This window comes from Phocoena phocoena, chromosome 7 (genome assembly GCF_963924675.1).
Source record: "Phocoena phocoena chromosome 7, mPhoPho1.1, whole genome shotgun sequence".
NCBI lineage: Eukaryota > Metazoa > Chordata > Mammalia > Artiodactyla > Phocoenidae > Phocoena > Phocoena phocoena.
The window spans coordinates 105,694,251-105,715,718 of record NC_089225.1 but is presented as its reverse complement, the minus strand read 5'-3'; the positions used below and the strand labels follow the sequence as shown (position 1 = coordinate 105,715,718).

At 45.0% G+C, this 21,468-nt stretch overlaps 1 protein-coding gene across 1 annotated transcript in view; it reads left to right on the top strand.

Annotated features, from left to right (window-relative positions):
* The window catches only part of DNER (delta/notch like EGF repeat containing), a 321,771-nt gene that overhangs the window by 120,644 nt on the left and 179,659 nt on the right, over window positions 1-21,468 (top strand). Inside the window, exons 2-4 of the mRNA XM_065880805.1 lie at window positions 7,705-8,007; window positions 10,188-10,282; window positions 12,704-12,870. Coding sequence (XP_065736877.1) covers window positions 7,705-8,007; window positions 10,188-10,282; window positions 12,704-12,870 — 565 coding nt within the window. The remainder of the gene's footprint in view (window positions 1-7,704; window positions 8,008-10,187; window positions 10,283-12,703; window positions 12,871-21,468) is intronic.

The window sequence follows — 21,468 nt, the reverse complement described above, 5'->3', positions numbered from 1 at the left end:
CTGCTTTCAGGCTTTTGTTTTTGTTCCTTACTTAATAAGTCACCTCTTCTTCCTATAATACTAATATCTGTATCAAAATCTGTATTAAAAGTTCCTTAGGGCTTCCCTGGTGGTGCAGTGGTTGAGAGTCCGCCTGCCGATGCAGGGGACACGGGTTCGTGCCCCGGTCTGGGAAGATCCCACATGCCGCGGAGCGGCTGGGCCCGTGAGCCGTGGCCGCTGAGCCTGCGCGTCCGGAGCCTGTGCTCCGCAACGGGAGAGGCCATGACAGTGAGAGGCCTGCATACCGCAAAAAAAAAAAAAAAAAAGTTCCTTAATTAATTCTGCTGCTCAGTTTACTAAAACTCCGGCCCATTCTACTTATTTCTTAGCCACACACAAACTCCCCCTCAGTTATTTCCCTTCTGTGTCTACACTCCTCTTTCAGTGCCCTGAGGCCACCGTGTCCCTTCCTCCCCGCAGGTGACCTGCGTGGCCTGGGCCAAGTGGCGTGTTCCATCAGCGTTTGTAGGCTCTCCTCCTGGGCTTCTTTGCATCTGTTTCCTCAGACACTCTTCCCATTGCTTGGATGACTCTGCCCACTGAACGTGGGAATAAATGAGGGAGGGAGGTGACCCCAGGTTTGCTCTGTGCTCCTCTGGACCCTCTGAAAACAGTCATGTCAATAGGAACCTAAACCGCAGAGCTGGAGCAGAACTTGACATGTTCCACCCCAGCCCCTGGATGTGCGAGGAATGTGTATCCAGTGCAGGCAAGTAACTCGCCCAGGCCGCTCAGCCACGTGCACACCAGGGCTGTCACCAGGATGCTGGCTTCTCACCTGCCTCCATTTTTGCCTAGAAAATTCTTTTCTGCTGCTTCTTTTGTGAGAGCTGCCACTGCCACCTAAGAGATGGTTTCTGAGACCTGCTCGTAAGCTGCTCATTTCATAGCTGCAATCATCAAGCCCATTCTTTTTCGGTGTTAAGTTTCACTCAATCAAACACACGATTGTAATGGTTGACATGCATACATGCAGGGTATCAGTTGACAGTTAGACGGCTCAGGGCACGTCCAGGTTCATGTGTCTTACCCTTTTTTTGGACTGAGAGTTCTCTGAGGGCTGGGACTGGGCTTTCTTTATCTTCCTGACCCCTCTTCTAGGCATCCTACCTGGCACATCATATGTGCCGGTTAAATGGCACTTGAATTACTGATCAGCCATGTTGAGTTTTCTGTAAAAGTACAGGAGAAGTTGGAACAAAGTCCACCAAGTGTCTAAACTAGCATGGAGGGATCACCAGGAGGTGGTTATGTTTCTCCCCGGCCTCACCATCACCAGGTAAGGCAGACGAAGGTGTTCACGTGCGGCACTTTGCAGCGACCCTGGTAGCTTTGACGTATTATATCCTAACGACCCTGTAAGTAGGCCTCTTTTTTTTTTTTTTGCGGTACGCGGGCCTCTCACTGTTGTGGCCTGTCCCGTTGCGGAGCACAGGCTCCGGACGCGCAGGCTCAGCGGCCATGGCCCACGGGCCCAGCCACTCCGCGCCATGTGGGATCTTCCCGGACCGGGCACGAACCCGCGTCCCCCCCATCGCAAGCGGACTCTCAACCACTGCGCCACCAGGGAAGCCCAGTGTGCCTCTTTTATACCTGTTTTAAGTTTGACCTTTTCATCCTTCTGTTTGTATGCTGCAGAGGGCACTGGAATTGCCAAAAACATGGGCAGCATTCAGTTTAGGGAAGGAAAACAGGTCACGGCTAAAGTGTCACATGAGACTGCCTTCAAATCATGAGTCCCAGGGCTGGCAGGCACCTTTGCTCTGACCTCACCCTCTATGCACCCCCATAAGTGCTCTTGATTGTAGTATAAATTATTTGGCATAGGTGAAAAGTTGAAAATAAAATGTGAAAAGAATAGTTTTAGCTTAGCTCTATGATGTGAAAAAATTTGGTTTAAATAGATGAATTAATCTGATGCAATGAACATACAGCATTTAATAAGTGAGCTTGTTGGTTACTGTAAGCAGTAAACCATTAACACATAGGCTTTCTCTTTGCTCTTTCTGCTGATATTACAAAGTCTTCATCCCTTCCCCACCCCCCATCACTAGAAGCTAGAAATTATAGCCAAGAAGGTATCACCTTGAATTTTGAGCATCCCCAAAGTCAGGTCTATTAATTATGATATTTTGCCTCATTATTCATTTTGGCAGTTTGCTTATTTTCTGCTTATAGTTCAAATGTAATGGGATTCAAGGGCAGTAGTGACCTCTGTAACAGGACTTCTTCCCTGTGAGATAAAATACACATACAGACTTAAAAAAACAACTCAATAAGCTGTGTACAGAAAAACAGGACTTACAATAAATATTTATGATGCCAAGATTTTGCTTAAAGATTAATGATTGCATTTTATCTTGTATTTGCTGTTAGGCAACTGAAAAGATTGTTTTTTTTTTAATGAAACCAGTCTGAAGTGTTAGAGGATAGAAAGGAAGGTAATTGTCATTGTTAGTGAAGCAACTAGGCGAAAACCCAAGGAAGTAGCATGAATATGACATGATTATTTTAAAGAAGAGATCAATGATCTCGCAGTGCATTTAACGCCCTGCTTTGTATTCAGTGCATGTGTGTGTACATGTGTGTATGTGTGTGCACCATCGCATCATTCCCTGTTTTGAGTCCCTTTAGAAATCTATACAACTGACAGTTTAATTTTTAGCTTCTGTCTTCTTTTCTCTACCCAGAGCGTTTCTCCTGGCCTTTGACGTTAGTCATTCCTTATTGAATCCCATGCTCTTCCTGCTTTCCTCTCATCTGTCAAGCCTAGACAGCAGCACTTAGATGGTATTGTTTATCCTCAGCCTATTTTTCTTTTGGCTGTTTATTCCCTCACTTGGTGGAGCTGACTCCTGGGCCTGGTGAATTGGGCCTTGCCCTGGGGGCCTGCCCTTCCCACCCAGCTGTCTCCACCAGCACCCACCCCGACACTGCCCACGAAGGGACGGACTTCACACAGTGACTCACCTTGATGGCCTCTGAGACTGGCAGTCTCCAGCAGTAGGCTGTGGCGATGGGACAGAAGCCCTGGGGCATCTTTGGCCATCAGATGGGTGGTCTTTGCCTTGTGGTCTTTGCCTGGTGGTCTTTGCCTGGTGGTCTTTGCCTTGTGGTCTTTGCCTTGCGGTCTTTGCCTGGTGGTCTTTGCCTGTGGTCTTTGCCTTGCGGTCTTTGCCTTGTGGTCTTTGCCTGTGGTCTTTGCCTTGCGGTCTTTGCCTTGCGGTCTTTGCCTTGTGGTCGTCTTTGCCTTGCGGTCTTTGCCTTGCGGTCTTTGCCTTGTGGTCTTTGCCTTGCGGTCTTTGCCTTGCGGTCTTTGCCTTGCGGTCTTTGCCTTGCGGTCTTTGCCTGGTGGTCTTTGCCTGGTGGTCTTTGCCTTGCGGTCTTTGCCTTGCGGTCTTTGCCTGGTGGTCTTTGCCTTGCGGTCTTTGCCTTGCGGTCTTTGCCTTGCGGTCTTTGCCTGGTGGTCTTTGCCTGGTGGTCTTTGCCTTGCGGTCTTTGCCTTGCGGTCTTTGCCTGGTGGTCTTTGCCTGGTGGTCTTTGCCTTGCGGTCTTTGCCTGGTGGTCTTTGCCTGGTGGTCTTTGCCTGGTGGTCTTTGCCTTGCGGTCTTTGCCTTGCGGTCTTTGCCTGGTGGTCTTTGCCTTGCGGTCTTTGCCTTGCGGTCTTTGCCTTGCGGTCTTTGCCTGGTGGTCTTTGCCTTGCGGTCTTTGCCTTGCGGTCTTTGCCTGGTGGTCTTTGCCTGGTGGTCTTTGCCTGGTGGTCTTTGCCTTGCGGTCTTTGCCTTGCGGTCTTTGCCTGGTGGTCTTTGCCTGGTGGTCTTTGCCTGGTGGTCTTTGCCTTGCGGTCTTTGCCTTGCGGTCTTTGCCTGGTGGTCTTTGCCTGGTGGTCTTTGCCTTGCGGTCTTTGCCTGGTGGTCTTTGCCTGGTGGTCTTTGCCTGGTGGTCTTTGCCTTGCGGTCTTTGCCTTGCGGTCTTTGCCTGGTGGTCTTTGCCTGTGGTCTTTGCCTTGCGGTCTTTGCCTTGTGGTCTTTGCCTGTGGTCTTTGCCTTGCGGTCTTTGCCTTGCGGTCTTTGCCTTGTGGTCGTCTTTGCCTTGCGGTCTTTGCCTTGCGGTCTTTGCCTTGTGGTCTTTGCCTTGCGGTCTTTGCCTTGCGGTCTTTGCCTTGCGGTCTTTGCCTTGCGGTCTTTGCCTGGTGGTCTTTGCCTGGTGGTCTTTGCCTTGCGGTCTTTGCCTTGCGGTCTTTGCCTGGTGGTCTTTGCCTTGCGGTCTTTGCCTTGCGGTCTTTGCCTTGCGGTCTTTGCCTGGTGGTCTTTGCCTGGTGGTCTTTGCCTTGCGGTCTTTGCCTTGCGGTCTTTGCCTGGTGGTCTTTGCCTGGTGGTCTTTGCCTTGCGGTCTTTGCCTGGTGGTCTTTGCCTGGTGGTCTTTGCCTGGTGGTCTTTGCCTTGCGGTCTTTGCCTTGCGGTCTTTGCCTGGTGGTCTTTGCCTTGCGGTCTTTGCCTTGCGGTCTTTGCCTTGCGGTCTTTGCCTGGTGGTCTTTGCCTTGCGGTCTTTGCCTTGCGGTCTTTGCCTGGTGGTCTTTGCCTGGTGGTCTTTGCCTGGTGGTCTTTGCCTTGCGGTCTTTGCCTTGCGGTCTTTGCCTGGTGGTCTTTGCCTGGTGGTCTTTGCCTGGTGGTCTTTGCCTTGCGGTCTTTGCCTTGCGGTCTTTGCCTGGTGGTCTTTGCCTGGTGGTCTTTGCCTTGCGGTCTTTGCCTGGTGGTCTTTGCCTGGTGGTCTTTGCCTGGTGGTCTTTGCCTGGTGGTCTTTGCCTTGCGGTCTTTGCCTTGCGGTCTTTGCCTGGTGGTCTTTGCCTGGTGGTCTTTGCCTTGCGGTCTTTGCCTGGTGGTCTTTGCCTGGTGGTCTTTGCCTGGTGGTCTTTGCCTGGTGGTCTTTGCCTTGCGGTCTTTGCCTGGTGGTCTTTGCCTGGTGGTCTTTGCCTTGCGGTCTTTGCCTGGTGGTCTTTGCCTGGTGGTCTTTGCCTTGCGGTCTTTGCCTTGCGGTCTTTGCCTTGCGGTCTTTGCCTGGTGGTCTTTGCCTGGTGGTCTTTGCCTTGCGGTCTTTGCCTTGCGGTCTTTGCCTGGTGGTCTTTGCCTTGCGGTCTTTGCCTTGTGGTCTTTGCCTTGCGGTCTTTGCCTTGCGGTCTTTGCCTTGTGGTCTTTGCCTTGCGGTCTTTGCCTGGTGGTCTTTGCCTGGTGGTCTTTGCCTGGTGGTCTTTGCCTTGCGGTCTTTGCCTTGCGGTCTTTGCCTGGTGGTCTTTGCCTGGTGGTCTTTGCCTTGCGGTCTTTGCCTTGCGGTCTTTGCCTGGTGGTCTTTGCCTTGCGGTCTTTGCCTTGCGGTCTTTGCCTTGCGGTCTTTGCCTGGTGGTCTTTGCCTTGCGGTCTTTGCCTTGTGGTCTTTGCCTTGCGGTCTTTGCCTTGCGGTCTTTGCCTTGTGGTCTTTGCCTTGCGGTCTTTGCCTTGTGGTCTTTGCCTTGCGTTCTTTGCCTTGTGGTCTTTGCCTTGCGGTCTTTGCCTTGTGGTCTTTGCCTTGTGGTCTTTGCCTTGTGGTCATTACCTAAGCTGCACCACGGAGGTCTGCACTTCCAGAATTGATTTTTGTAATGATCTCTCCAATTTTTAAAAATGACTTAAATGTATTTCTTTGTTTTTAGGCATGTGTTAAAGGTCTTAATTTGTGACTAGGTCAACCGTCAGATGAGCTGATATCAGAAACCTGGTTTATATGTCTCCTTTATCCTAGCTGATTAAATTTTTCCTCCTTCTTGAGGTGATACCCATTCCACAAAGCCTTCCTAGAAATAAATCCAAAGCATGGGAACAGTATCAGGACAAAAGGAGCCGTTCAATCTGTCCCTCATCACACATTGCTTTTCAGATGTTGATTGATCTATCTGTCTTTATTTTTCCATTGCTTTTTTAAAGAAACTCTACCATGTTTTCTGTGTTCCTCAACATGCTGGGAATAGAGCTGTGAACATGGCAGATAAGTCCATGCACTGACGGGGCTCACGTGTCTTTGGGAAACTAAAAAGGGATTTATTTTAGATTTCACGGTGAGGGAAGGCTTCTCGGAGGAGATGACATTTGAGTAGAGAACTTTGTGAAATGAGGTAGAGAGCCATGCAAAGTCTGAGAGAAACGCATTCCAGGCAGAGGACCCAGCAGGTGCAAAGGCCCTGGGGTGGGAATGACCTTGGCATAGTGCAGGGACATAAAGAAGGGGAAGGGGGTTGAATGTAAGGGAAGAGGATAAAGTGTGGGAAGAGAGGACCTCAGGGATAGGAAGGGGCCAGATCAGGGAGGGCTTTGTCTGCCGTGGAAGGAGTTTGGATTTTACTTTGAGTTGATAAAGATTGTAAATATTTTAAATTATTTTCGCTTGAAATATTTTCTTCAGATACCAATCCATCTACTCCTATCTGAGATTTTGTGAAGGTTTTGCCAAGTGATAGTATAGAATTAACAATGTGGTATTTTTGGAGCTTCATTTTATTCAATCCCAAATCCCTTAATCTTCCTAAAGGAGTTTGCTGGAAATTGTGTGACACGGATCATTAGCAGAACGAGTAGCTGTTTTTCCAGGCAGAATGCTATCCATGTGTGTTTAAGTATGAACTCATTTCAACAAGAGAAACTGAAGGTCCCATTTCTCTGTTGTCTATTATTCACTCAATTCTATTACCAGCCCTGAGAAACCAGGGTCTAATTTTCTGTTATCACAGAAGCAAATGATAACTGAATAAGCTCTGTGAACATGCCTGAACCCTTGGGCTGTCTGGAGAGAAGCATTGTTACGCTGCTTCATTTCACATTGTTTTTGTAGCATCTCCAGGTAATAACAAATGGCAAGTCAGAGGTCAGCAAAGGACTCAGCGATAAACACTTTCCTTAGAACATGAGCACAATTTACAGATACGCAACTGAAATTTTATCTTCCACATCCAGCAGGGTAACATTTCTCTGTAATCACCTTCCAAAATAATCAGGTAGAAACTCTCATAGAACTCTGCTTAATATAAGTCACCACCATGCTCCCTTCTAGCATGCAATTGTCACGCAAGCTGATCCTTTTGGAAGCTTTTAATTAAATAACATCACCTTAAAGAGAATTGTTCATCAGGTCGGAAATTGGAAGACGTAGGTAAGTGCATCTGTAGGGGGGATAAACTAGGCAGTCATTTCTCATGAGGGAACCTTGCAATGAATGGTCCAGGATGTGAAGGAGGAGATTTCAATTTAGATCCCTAGCAAACAGTTGACTGACAGCTAGAAATATCAAAGTTGGTATATTCCTAAGGAGCCTCAGTTTTAACTATTTTTGCCTTAGAAAATTCCTCTAAATAAGTGTTCCTGAAATCAACGTTATTTAGGGCCTTGGGGTGGGGGAGGCTCTTCCCCACTAACTACATACTTCCTTGTTGGACGCCTGTTATCTATGGAAGGGTTAATGTTGGGATGACCTTGGGAGGCCCCCCTGCCCCAGACAGCACAAGTAGTTAAAAATGCACATTCCACAGGAGCTGCGTTTCTGTTAGAGCAGCAGCTCTGAGCCACGGAGCTCATTTCCCAGAGACGGCGCCACTTTCCTCATGAGGGAATAATTGACCCATTTATGGTCTCGTTTCAGCTTGTTGCGGATCCTTGCGCCAGCAACCCGTGTCACCATGGCAACTGCAGCAGTAGCAACAGCAGCGATGGCTACCTCTGCATTTGCAATGAAGGCTATGAAGGTCCAGTCTGTGAACAGGCACTTCCCAGTGTCCCCGTCTCTGGCTGGACGGAGTCCATGGCACCCAGACAGCTTCAGCCTGTCCCCACCACCCAGGAGCCTGACATAATCCTGCCCCGCTCTCAGGCCACCATCACCCTGCCAACGTGGCAGCCGAAAACTGGGCAGAAAGTTGTAGAAATGAAATGGGATCAAGTGGAGGTGAGAACATTTTAGTGCATGTGCTTTTATGGAAGAAACCAGTACAGTTAAAATAATTCCAGTGTTTCTGATATCAGCAATAAAAATGCAAGACCTTGAAGTTACATATTGAACAAAAGATATGCCTAACTGTTTTTCCTTTCTGCCTTTGTGTGTAGGAAATCTCTCTTGGTTGCGTAAATGGGACGTTTCGGTTATGATTGTTTTGTGAGCCTAAAACGAGTAAGCAAGAGAAGCAAATGAATGAAATTATTTTCTGGAATGATAACCACATACATTTCTGTGAGATAATCTTAGATTTGGGGACAGGCAGCTCAATGAAGAATATTATAAATGAACATATTGCAGACCCTCCATTATTGACCTAATTTTCCTTCATGGAATTTTATGCTCCAGTTTTTGGTTGTCTGTTATTGTTTAGGTTCTATCGGTGGTAAGTTGCAGCACTTCAGTGGGATTTAGAAAAAAAAAATGTCATCACTGATTTTTAAAAATATTTTGGCAGTGCATTCGAGAATGAGATTTCCAAATTTTGTTCATTTTGGCAACAGCAAATTCTGTTCATTGAATCTTGTCCAGTCTGGGTTTGGCTTATTGGATTTTCAAGCTCATCAAAAGTCCCATTCTGAGGATTTTCCAGCAGACCTTTAAAAGATGACATAAAGTATAAGTTTGCTAGCTAGAAGAATAGAAGAACAGATACAAAACCTGAGTTTGCGGTAACATTGATAAAGTGTCATTCCACTCCATATCTTGTCCTTTATAGGACTTGCATATAGACCTGTGGTTGTATATTATTACAGGTTTTGTAGCTTAAATGAAAAAAAAAACCTATATAGATCTTTGTGTAGCATTTTTAGAGCCAAAGAATATGTCTAGAAATTTCGATCATTGTTATAAAAGAGGTGAGGCAGCATTTCTTGTTTGATGTTTCTGGGTGATTTTAACCAGTTGACCCACATTTTTTTTTCATTGCCACACAATTTGTGAAGACCCCAGGGCAGTGTTTTTATCCTACCTAAAAAACTGTGAACTTGTTCTGATTTCAGATTTGTAATGGATGTTCTGAAGTTAGGATTTTAATATCTCTTTGCTGGATGACTCACTTCTTGAATGTGAATTAGATTTGGTCCCATGTTTATCAAGGAAGTGTCCTTTAAAGAAAATTTCTCCCCAGCCAACCGTTTCAACCTAGTCATTCAAAGGCATGCTATCCTACAGCTGGTAAATGTAAAAACGAATTGCCTCACATTCGTGTCATGTGGTTATTTCATAGGCTGTTCAAGAAGCAGGTTAAACGTGCCAGGGGAACACGTGAATATATTTCTGGACAATAAATTCGACATGTTGGGAGTGGGGTGAAAGTGCTGAGAATTTCTGTGTTCTCAGTTAATTCAGCGATGGCGAACACTTTTAATACCCTTTTGTTTTGATTCTTGGGATGAGCACAGCGATCACAGCATGAGGAATGAATGAATAAACAGGTCGGAGGCACCTCACAGGACACAGCTCAAGTGTTAGCAACATGCTTCCTGATGAGCACGGTTTCCCCCCTTGAGCTCCTTTTTTTGCACACATCAGCATAATACTTTCCGGAACACGTTACCTAAAAATGAAGGTCTGGTCCACAGGGGGAAAAAAGGGCAGCTCCCAGCTACCTGGCCTTAGCATGTGCTCCTACGTACACCGCTGCACAGAGCACGGTCATTCAGACCAGACGTGTCTGTTGCTCTCTGGAAAGCTCATTCTCCTAGTCATTGAGATTTCTGCCCGTGGCATGGAAGCTAGTCCTTTAAGGCCACCTCCTTGTTCTCTAAGCATTTAGTCCCTCATTACCCCCAGACTGAGCAGAGAACAGAGGCCTGTGACTGCCTGCAGGATGAAAGAGAGAGGGGAGCAGATCTTCCGCCCTTCCGCACAACATCCTATTAGCGGCTGTAGTCATCCCGGGAATGTGTAGATGCCTCTCAGCAAAGCTTTTGCCTTTCAGAAACTCAAATGGCAAAGCTTTCATTTTGGTTAGAGTTTATAGTATTTCACCTGGCCTCTCAAGTGGCCGTCCCCAGCATCACCCAAAGGAATGGAGTGGAGGCAGCTCATGGAATTTTGCTTCCTAATGTTATCTTGCACCATGATTAACCCCCATAACTTGTCTTCTCTGTTGTTCTTTGTTCCTCCAGGTGATTCCAGATATTGCCTGTGGGAACGCCAGTTCTAACAGCTCTGCGGGTGGCCGTCTGGTGTCCTTCGAAGTGCCACAGAACACTTCAGTCAAGTAAGAATAAACGCCCAGTTAAAAATGATTATGTTTGTGACTGTCTGCTGGGTGGTGTCTGTTCACATAACTGGTCCATAACTGGTCAGTCCATTGAGAATCATGAACGGTTCCATGTGTAGATGTGGCCTCTGTCACTCAAAAACTAGAGGGAGCGATTTCAGAGGAGAAGATTCCAGGGAGGCTGGATTGGATGAGTTAGGTGGGAGATAAGAAACCCAGGTGCCTTAGCTAAGATCTAGAGCCAGACCCTTCTCTTCTCAAATGACTTTTGCTCCCCAAATTCTTTGGCTTCTTCTGATTTTAGTGGACCATTAGTTAAATTCGTATGCATAATTTACCCCAAATTTAAGACCCAAACATTACAATTTTCTCTTTAAAAACAAGAAGGTGAGACGAGTGTTTTGTTGTGTTTTAAATTTAAGCTCCTTCAGATTACACACGGCTGGTTGTCACTGGTGGGGATGGAGAGGAGGCAAAGGGAAGCAGTGATGACAGCCCACGGCAGGGCGCCAGGTGCTCTGCTTTGCTGGCGAGTCACACTGCCTGGAGCACTGCCCTCTCCCCCCCCCCCCCCCCCGCACCTGTCTGACAGCTCCCACCGCCCATCCTCTCTGTTGGTATTAACTGGCACTGCCCATCCTACCCCTCATGCACTGAAACGGACATTTGCTCTCTAGCCTTCAGGGACTTCAGAAGACAGGGGACACATGGCCCTCGTCCTGGTTAACCAGTGTGCTGCATCGCTCCATTTTAAGAGGGCAGTGGGCACTGGAGACCCACTCTTCACTTACACAGGGTCATTTTTGCCCACCTTTCCTTCTAAACAACGGAGTCCCTGAAAATGTTTGTTCCACTGCCTCTGCATTCCCTGTCCCCTGCCTTGAAATCTTCTGGTAGGAAAAGCCAGGATGGGCAGTGAACTCCGGGCACAGGGAAATCCCTGTAGGGAGAAGGGTGTGGCATCTGAGGCAGCTCTGAGTTCTGCCAGTAGGGGGACCCCTGTCCTAAGTGTTCCGTTGCTCCTACCGAAGATGAAACTCCACCGTCCAGAGCCGGTTTCAGGGAAATCAGGATCATTTAGTTGCCTTTATGTTTATGAAACCAGTTCTTTCTTGTCTACGTCATATTGTTTTACTTTCATAAGCCTTCCTGAATAGTTCCGATCTATCCTTTTAAATGCCTTTTTTCTTCCCCCACCCCCCCAAAAAAATCTGAAATTCCCCAAGACTCTCTGAGGCTGCAGATCTGGACAGAAAGAGCAGAGTCTGACCCAGATGGGAGTGCTGAATGATCTCTGGGTGCTGAATTCACGTGGGAGGCGTACTGGCTCCTTATGCTTTCATTTATTCATGAATTTGATCATTTATCAACCTTTTATTGGGCCCCCTGCTGGAAGCCAGGAGCTCTGCCCTGGGGGGAGCAGCTCTGTGCACCGCGACCCTGCTTCCCAGGCAGCACAGAGGAAGGACAGGCAGCTGCTGGTTGCCGGGAAGATGGGTGCAGAAGGTCTCAGAGGGGGCGGTGCTAGTGGGCTAAGCCTCGAAGAATGACACAGCTCCCAGGTGGAGGAGGCAAAGGCTGGGACCCGGGACAGCACCTGCCCGGGGAAGAGACAGTAGCTCCTTGTGGCCATTGCACCAGGTGGCAAGGATGGAACTGCAGGATCAGAGGCTGAGAGGGAACTGAGGCCGGGGTGGGTTGGTCGTCTAGGACATCTCATTCTTTGGATTTTATCCTGAAAGCAAGAAGAAACCAGGGGAGGCCAGAAGCATGGGAGGTGACACACTTTCACTTTTTTAAAAAATTTTTTATTTTATTGTGGTACGCGGGCCTCCCACTGTTGTGGCCTCTCCCGTTGCGGAGCACAGGCTCCGGACGCGCAGGCCCAGTGGCCATGGCTCACGGGCCCAGCTGCTCCACGGCATGTGGGATCTTCCCGGACTGGGGCACAAACCTGTGTCCCCTGCGTCGGCAGGCGGACTCTCAACCACTGCGCCACCAGGGAAGCCCCACTTTCACTTATTTTAGCAGCACTACTCAGGTGGTTTGGGGTTGTATTACACATTTATAATAAATTTTAGCAGGACTCTTTATATTGTGTGTTTATGGAAGGAGTTGTCTCTAAACTCAATATACCCTTTTATTATTGATGAAAATTGTTGCCCAAAGGTGAGTTATCTATTAGTGATTTTTTGGTATATTTTTGATCAAGCGGGAGACAGATGTTTCTAACAGTGTGGGAAATGACGGCCGTGAGTCCGCATGAAGCGCGCGCCTGTTTAGAAGATCATTTCCTCCATTTCCCAATACTTTCATGGATGTATGTGCCGTCTTTATTTTTATTTTGAATTTGATGGCCTGATTCTAAGATGAATTTTTCTGCAAGGGACTTTCCATTGACATCGTTCTCATTTTCAGAATTCGTCAAGATGCCACTGCCTCACTGATTTTGCTGTGGAAGGTCACGGCCACGGGATTTCAACAGTGCTCCCTCATAGATGGACGGAGCGTGACCCTCCTCCAGACTCCCGGGGGCCTCGTCCTCTTGGAGGAGATGGTTGCCTTGGGGCACAATCACTTCATCGGTGAGTTATGGAAATCTTGTATCCAAAACCGCGTCTGGTTCAACCCAACCTGGGTTTGGTGTTTAGAGATAGTATATAGGGAATTTTGCCCAGATAATCTGAATTCTAGCCATCAGCATAATTTCCTCCATTTTAGGTGAGGTTTTTCTTATAATCAAAATTGGCTTCTAAGATAATATTTCCAGTGTGGCTCAAAATTGAAAAATTGTAGGCTTTGAAATCCAGAGACTGTATCCAACTTCTGGCCAAAGAGTCCTAGATGTGTGGTCTTTGGCACTTAATGCTGTGAATCTCGGCTTCATTTTTTTTTTTTAATTAATTTATTTTTGTTGCGTTGGGTCCTTGTTGCTGCACGCGGGCTTTCTCTAGTTGCAGTGAGCGAGGGCTACTCTTCATTGCAGTGCGCAAGTTTCTCATTGTGGTGGCTTCTCTTGTTGCGGAGCACGGGCTTCAGTAGTTGCGGCACATGGGCTCAGTAGTTGTGGCTCGCGGGCTCTAGAGCGCAGGCTCAGTAGTTGTGGCACACAGGCTTAGTTGCTCTGTAGCATGTGGGATCTTCCCAGACCAGGGCTCGAACCCATGTCCCCTGCATTGGCAAGCGGATTCTTAACCACTGCGCCACCAGGGAAGTCCTCGGCTTCATTTTTGACTCTTTAATCTTCTTTCTCCCAGAATTGTGGGCAACTTGAGGCATTGAATGTTGGTGTCTCAGAAGCAGCTTGGTTTCCACTTGATGTTGGCCTGACCCAGGGCCCTGGGCTCGGCACCTGAGCAAACGATTTATCACTTCTGAACCTCTGACTCAGAATAACTTGGGGGGGGTCACAACTCTCTTTGGGGTCCCTCTTGCCCACACCACCTTCCCCCATGGGTCACTTCTGAGTTTTCACATTTTCTCTAACATGGTTAAATCTGTCATTTACCTCTCTCTAAACTACCACATGTCCAATTAGCTGTTTTTAGTTTCCTCTGCCCTGGAGGAAGATGACCTTCAGAAAGTATGATTCCTCCTGACCCTTCCCCTCACCCCCCCACGCCCTCCTCCGGCTCCCCTCAAGGGCTAAGCTTGGGCAGTTTCCAGAGTACTTTCCCCTGGTTTAGCATTCTGACTGTATTCTGCCCGTTTTCTTCATTCCGGGGTTGGGACTTGTAACTCTAGCCGCTTACCATGCTGATAACTTCCTGACTTTATTCAGACTTGTTCCGTCCTGCAGCCTCAACTCAAAGATACAAGCTCAAGTTCAGACTCTACTCATTCCAGTCCAGTGCACCCAAGTGGCCCTCTGCATCCTGCTGTTAATACCTTGTCCTGTTCAATCATATATTCTAACAGTCCTCACCTGGAGGATGAGGGAACTAGCGGGTAGAGGCAGCACGTGTCTCTCAGGGGTGTTGAAAGGGTTTAATGAAAATGGATATGAAAATATAAATCACAAACATTAGGGATGCTTTTGGTTGTTTTCACAATTTTTTTTCTGAGGTACACTAAATATTTTGCTAAATTAAATGGAAGCATTAAGGTGTATTCTCCAAGATATGTGTTTGATGCAAATATAATGATGACAAACTGGGAAAATGAAATGCTCAGCTCTGTATAATTTATATTGTATTTTATATTTGATCCTTCTTTGGTGATAAGGTCATTTCCCAATCTTCAGAAATCCAACAGGGGGTGGGGGGGCAGGGATTTTATTGGGCAGAGAGAAGGTAAAAAGAAATCAGCTTGGGGAATGGACATGCTCGTAAAAGAGGGGATGGTATTCAACTTTGGACCAGTTTTTGGCTATTAAGATGGATACAATACTAGATTATTAGTTAGAAATTGTGTGATGAAGTGTTGTCAACAGTCAAATCTAAATTTTACTCCCCAGTACAAGTAACTGTTATTTGCTTCCATATCTGTTGTAACAATTTATTTAAAAGGAAATAGTTTGTATATTTTGATCCATAGTTTCAATTTTATTTTATATTAATCTTTTAAGTTTTTCTTTTTAGTAGATTAGCCTGTTCTGTGACATGGAGCTAACATTTCAAGAAAATGTATGAGTTATCACTACTCTTTAAAATGTCATTAGTTTTACCAAAATATTTACATTCGAAATGTTACCGTACATTTTATACTACTTTGGGTTTTAACAAAACCATGATTTAGACTGATATTGGGAGTATATATATTGGGAGTATATCAGGGATGAAAATTAATAAGAAAGATTTTCCAGTGTTAATATTTATTTATTCTTTTGAGGTACAAGAAATTTTATGAACTCCAGCATAATTTGTGTTCATTTTGCTAATAGAAAATTTCATGGAAAAACATGTCTTTGGTTTGAAATGTTCCTTAGAGGAATAATTTCCAAAAATAAATTTGATATGTTAATAACTAAATTAAGGAATTCTTTCTCAAAGCTTATACTTTGGGTTATGATGAGGAGACAATGATTTTGATCCTTTATTTCTCTAAACCATTATTTTCCACTTTGAAAATTTGTGACCTGATATCTTTTTAAGTTTCCTAACTAGAGCCTCCTGTTTTTTGTTTTTTGTTTTTTGTTTTTTTGCGGTACGCGGGCCTCTCACTGTTGTGGCCTCTCCCGTTGCGGAGCACAGGCTCCAGACGCACAGGCTCAGCGGCCGTGGCTCACGGGCCCAGCTGCTCCGTGGCATGTGGGATCTTCCCGGACCCGGGGCACGAACCCGTGTCCCCCGCATCGGCAGGCGGACTCCCAACCACTGCGCCACCAGGGAAGCCTCGAGCCTCCTGTCTTATGTGGCTTTGTAATGGAGCTCACCCTCGTTTAGTGTTATTCTTTTAAAAAATAGCAGTCTTGTTTCATAAGCTCCTTTCGAGAGAATGCCTGTCTTCCTCACAATGATAAATTGGCAACACCTACTCATGGCCAGCTACTTCTTTTTACAAAATCTTTTTATTGTAAAGAAACAAGATTTATCTTTTGCAATCATTGTGGAAGCCTTATGCTTACTACATTGACACGTGTTGAACTCTCTTTTTGAGAGTTTAATTTTTTTAAAGCAGCTTCTTATAATAATTACTTTTTTTTTTTTTTTTTTTTTTTTTACAATACTGGGCTCTATAGACATGAATACATTTTTAGCTAAGAACCAAAAGACTGTTTTGAAGAACACAATGGCATTCATTCAACGGATGAACCAAGTGATGCCAGTGCAGGTGGGAGAAAACTTCCATGCTGAAGGGAGAGGAAAGTTCCAGAGTTGTGCTGCTGTGTTTAGTCACGGCTGCTCCTTCCTAGAAAGAAACTTGAGGCCCTTTCAGGAACTGTCTCCTCTCTTGCCCTCACTCTCTGTAGATTCCCTTACAGAACTAAGGTCCTAAGGAGTTTTAATATTTCTCTGCAACAGAGCAAAGGAATCCCTTTTGTGTCTTTGAGAGGCAAACTTGGTTGCCATTACCAGCTTTCCATAAATGTTTTAAAATTTTAAAATGTTATATACTTTTATTTAAATTTATTTAAAATAAAATAAAATTTTATTTTATCTACTTTTATTTAAACACTACTAGGATCCCATTCTTATTATAATAGTTATAAGCAATTCAAAAAATTTAAAAGTGCTATTTTAAAAATATAAATATCATTATTCCCAGTCAAACTCCATCTTTCTTTTCTGAGTAACCAATATTAATAATCTTGAGTTTTGTATTGCATACAAATATTTTCAAATACACAAATTTACATTATAGTAAAGCAACTATACTCCAATAAAATTTTTTAAAAAAAGGTACAGATGTTCTACATCTCTAACAATAGAGCAGTGAATGATTAAAAAGTTAAGCTGGAGTATACAATGGGATACCATGCAGCAATTTTAAAAGTCAGCATATTATGTTTGATGGAGAAAAAAAATCAAAGATACAGTTTCAAATTTAAAAAAATAAGTTGAAGAATATAACACTATGTCATATAAATGTTCCTTTTTAAAATTTATTGCTGACAGCCTCACATTAATGTCCTGCGCATTGCGGGTGATGAGAATGTATTTACCTTGGACTCCCCTTTGCTCTGGTGCATTTAATTTTTTCCAGTTTTCCTTCACTACCATGGCCTTATGAATATTTATCCTCTTTCACGGGAAGAAAGAGGTCATGTAACATTGTATACAACATGTGGCTCTTCCCTCTGGGCCTCAGTGTACCAGCCCCTTTCCTCCTGTGCTGTCACCCAACTTCAACTCTTCCACCCTCTTCTTAATTATCTCTTCTGTCTTCCCTAAATATGTCTCTTCCAAATACTTTTTTGCTTTATGCAGTGTGTTGGGGGCAAAGAGCTAAATCGACCTTGGTTTAGCATCTTCTGCTCCACTGGAGGTGCCCAGGGTGCTCATGGGGATCCATTCACCCAGTGCTCTCGATTCCCAAGTAGGAGATTCATTGTTCCAGTTGCATTTTCATGAAATGCAGCTGAGGCTTCCCCTGTCTGAAGTGAGTCATTTTTTGCTTTTGTTTTACTTGTGGTTGCTTGGAGACACTGCCATGATGGACCATCTCAGGGGTGGGGTCCAAACCGGCCCTCTGGTGTGTTGCCTCTGTGTTGGAAAGCTGCTGGAGGTCTCCATTTCCTTAGGGTAAAAGCTGCATTGGACTCCTTCTCTAGGCTTTTATTTCTTCTCGTCCCTTGCCCTTAGGCATATTTCCCCTCAATTCCACACGGTGGACCTCTGCTCCAGCCACCTGCTACTTGTGCCACCCCCACCTGTACCTTCCCTGTCCTCCCATGCTCTCCATGCCTCAGACGGCCAAATCAATCTCCCAAGACCTCATTTATTTACTTTTTAATTTAATTTTTATTTTATATTGAGGTATAGTTGATTTACAATGTTGTGTTAGTTTCAGGTGTACGGCAAAGTGAATCAGTTATATATATATCTCCACTCTTTTTCAGGTTCTTTTCCCATATAGGTTATTACAGAATATTGAGTAGAGTTCCCTGTGCTATACAGTAGGTCCTTGTTGATTATTTATTTTATACATAGTAGTGTGTATATGTTAATCCCAAATTCCTAACTTATCCCTCCTCCCCACCGCCCCCAGCTTTCCCCTTCGGTAACCATAGATTTGTTTTTGAAGACTGTGAATCTGTTTCTGTTTTGTAAATAAGTTCATTTGTGTCATCTTTTTAGATTCCACATATAAATGACATCATATGATATTTTTCTTTCTCCGTCTGACTTACTTCACTTAGTATGATAATCTCTAGGTCCAACCATGTTGCTGCAAATGGCATTACTTCATTCTTTTTTATGACTGAGTAGTATTCCATTGTTGATATGTACCACATCTTCTTTACCCATTCCTCTGCTTCAAGACCTCATTTAAACTCTCCTCACTTGGAGTGGTATAGGATGAAAACAGCCAGCAAAAGATTCTGCTGTACAAGAATTCCCAAATCTCCTTAAATTCTTACAACTTCCTACAAACACACAGACGATCCGGGAATATCCTCCTAGTTAACTCTCCTTCTGATCAGAAAACCCAGCAGGGCACGTGTACTTTACTGATACTTCTTGTCGATCGCTTGCTCAGAGGAATGCTGCTGCCCCCTCCCCTACTTTTCACTTCTGTGGTCTGTGTTTGTTGCTACCTCAATCTGGTATTTTGTCTCTTTCCTCTTCCTTGAATTTATTTTCCTTTCCATCCAGCTCATCCTCTCTCCAGTCTTTTCTTTCTGGTAGTCGAGCCGCTTATATGTGTCTTTTTTTGCTTTCTTCATTCCCTTCTCCTGCTCATAAGCCACTACTTTTTCGATCACTTTTACCACACTTGTACCATTCTTTCTTACAGCTTTTAGTACATTTTTATGTCTAATTTATATTGTAAAAAGAAGTACGTTGTATGTTAAATATAGACCAATGGTGTATCGTTTATGATCTACTAAAAAGCTGCTCTTGTAACTTTAGATCCACTTTAACTTCACAAAGGAATGAACAGTGGTGGCCTTGGAGCTGGGATCACATCTTCAAGATTATAGCTAGTAGATTAGCCACAGAGCTCTGGAAATCAGTGACTTCCAGGTCTTTGTAACTGCCATCTTAACTGGATTAGAAATGTTCCCAGTCTGCCCATGACCCTTTTGTGACACCTGTAGAGTGCTTTAAATTTCCTTGATTCTAAATATCCAGTTGAAAAAGATTCTTGTCTTGCAAAATTATTTGTAAAGCAGTGCATTCTGTTGATTTTCTTCTCTTGAGAAATAAGGAGAAATTACCCAGTACTTGAGCAAGTACAATGAGGGTTAAGACTTTGATTGAGGTAATAAGATGGCTCTGGTGCAATGGACTTTCACAGCCCCAGTGGTTTCAATCTTTAGGGACTTACCCGTTACATTCGTTTTCACTGGCATCATGGTGCTTCCTTGGAGACATAGTCTTTTGCAGTCTGTTTATAATGGCATGTTTAAAAAAATAGAATTTTCAATACACAACCAACAGATGCTGTCATTCTTAGGCAGAAGTTCCTCATTTGGGCTCAGTTGGCTCCTGGTTTTGCAATAGTTTTGGAGGTCAAAGGTCACTTCACGGATCCCATGAATCTCCTGAAAATGCACTGTAGACTTTTATGTGTTTGTGCATCTTTCTTTGGAGAAAGCCCAAACTTCGGTGGGTTCTCAGAGACATCTGTGTCTCTAAAAATTTTAGAACCAACTCTTTAAGCTGTGTGTGATCATCTGACAATGTGTACATTTTCAACATTCTCTGCTCTTTCAGTGACATTGCTTTTGACTGATTTACCTGCTTCCCAAGTCTCCAAATCAGGGAACTTAACCTAGTTTTACTTATTTACATTTTTAGGCAGCAGGGCTGTGGGAAATACTCAGTTCCTTATTATTTTAGAAAATCTGCATTGCATGCCTTGTTCTCAGGCACCGTGCTCACCTGGAAATGCCAAGGTGATTTAGGTGTGGTCCCTGAGTGCAGGGGCAACAAAGGTGGAGACAAGTGGCATGTCAAAGAGGAAGGAGCAGGTAACTTTGCTGGGGGTGGAGCAGGTGTGGGTGGGGCGGGGGCATGACAGGGCAGGCAAAGGATTCTTCTTGGCTGTACAAAGGGCAATGCATGACAATTTGATGGCCCAAGAGTGTGTGTCATTAAGAGAGTTTAATAATAGTGCTAAACATCGTCTAATGGCCATCACAACTGGAAATAGACTTTAAATTTCAACAGGCACATAACAGAACCTTAGAAAATCCCACCCACTCCTCCAGCTGCCTCTTATCTTAAAAATACCTTTAAAGTTAAGTGCGCAAGGTGTGAGTTTTATTTCCTGGGTTCTCTGTTTATCCTCAACAGGTAAAGGAAGTCTAGACTTTGATGTGATTTTTCAGGTAGTCTTTCAGAATCTTTTAATAAAGCTCTAGTTTCTTACTGTTGACCTCTCTCTGTCCCATCCCTTCTGGGTAAACTATTCCTGTGAACCTTGTCCTTTAAAATGTAAGTTTCAAAAGTAGTTTAGCTGGAGTTGGAGTGTCTCCTCCTGTAAACTTGATGAAAAGAGGGATTTGGGCAAAAGTGCTCCCGAAAGCCAGGGGACACCATGAGGACCTCCCTAGTTGGGGTAAGGGTGGTAGGCAGTATTCAAAGGGGAAAATGTTCCAATAGTAAAGTAGGGACAGGAGATTTTTTTTTTTTTTTTTTTTTTTTGTGGTGCGCGGGCCTCTGGCTGTTGTGGCCTCTCCCGTTGCGGAGCAACAGGCTCCGGACGCGCAGGCTCAGCGGCCATGGCTCACGGGCCCAGCCGCTCTGCGGCATGTGGGATCCTCCCGGACCGGGGCACAAACCCGCGTCCCCTGCATCGGCAGGCAGACTCCCAACCACTGCACCACCAGGGAAGCCCCAGGAGATTTCTTTCAACATCACAGTTTGGCTGGAGAGCTCCCTGAAGCCATGCATGATGACCAATATTAATTTTTTTGCCTGTGCCTATTTCTTAGCAATTTAGGCATCAGCTCTCTGGATGGGTCTTACTTTATCTCAGCCATTTTTTGATGAATTCTTGTGTTTCTTGCTCAGGAGTTAAAAGGAATCAGGAGGTAAATAGGCCAGACAGTGACCCTCCCCACCTGCTGTGCTTCTCTACCTCCAAGCTCCCTGTGGCCAGTCCCTGGCCATGAGGGCCATGTGGAGCCCCCAGGACCTGACTGCCTGTGGAAGACTCAGGGTGGTAGGAAAGGGGGTGGGAATAGGGCCAGGTGTAGACCAGGACATGTCAGAAGAAAGAATTCCCATGTGGAGTAAAAGCTGCTTATATAAGTTTTCCTCTTACTTGTTGGAAAAGGCCACTGGGAGATGCAGAGCCAGATTGATAATGCAACTCTTGCAACTGTGAAGACTTTATGGCCTGCCTAGCTCTCTTGCACGCACTCAAGTTATATTTTTCCTGGCTCTGATGTCCATTTTAATTTGTATTTCACTATTTAATGGTATTCATTTTCTGTAAGTCCCTCAGACCTTCTAGAATGAATTAGGATATAAGGAAATAAGGTATTAATTGGGGCACTTAAAACTTCTGAATACTCTTTACTAGACCTTGATGATATCTTCATTGAGTATGGTATTTTTTAGACCCAT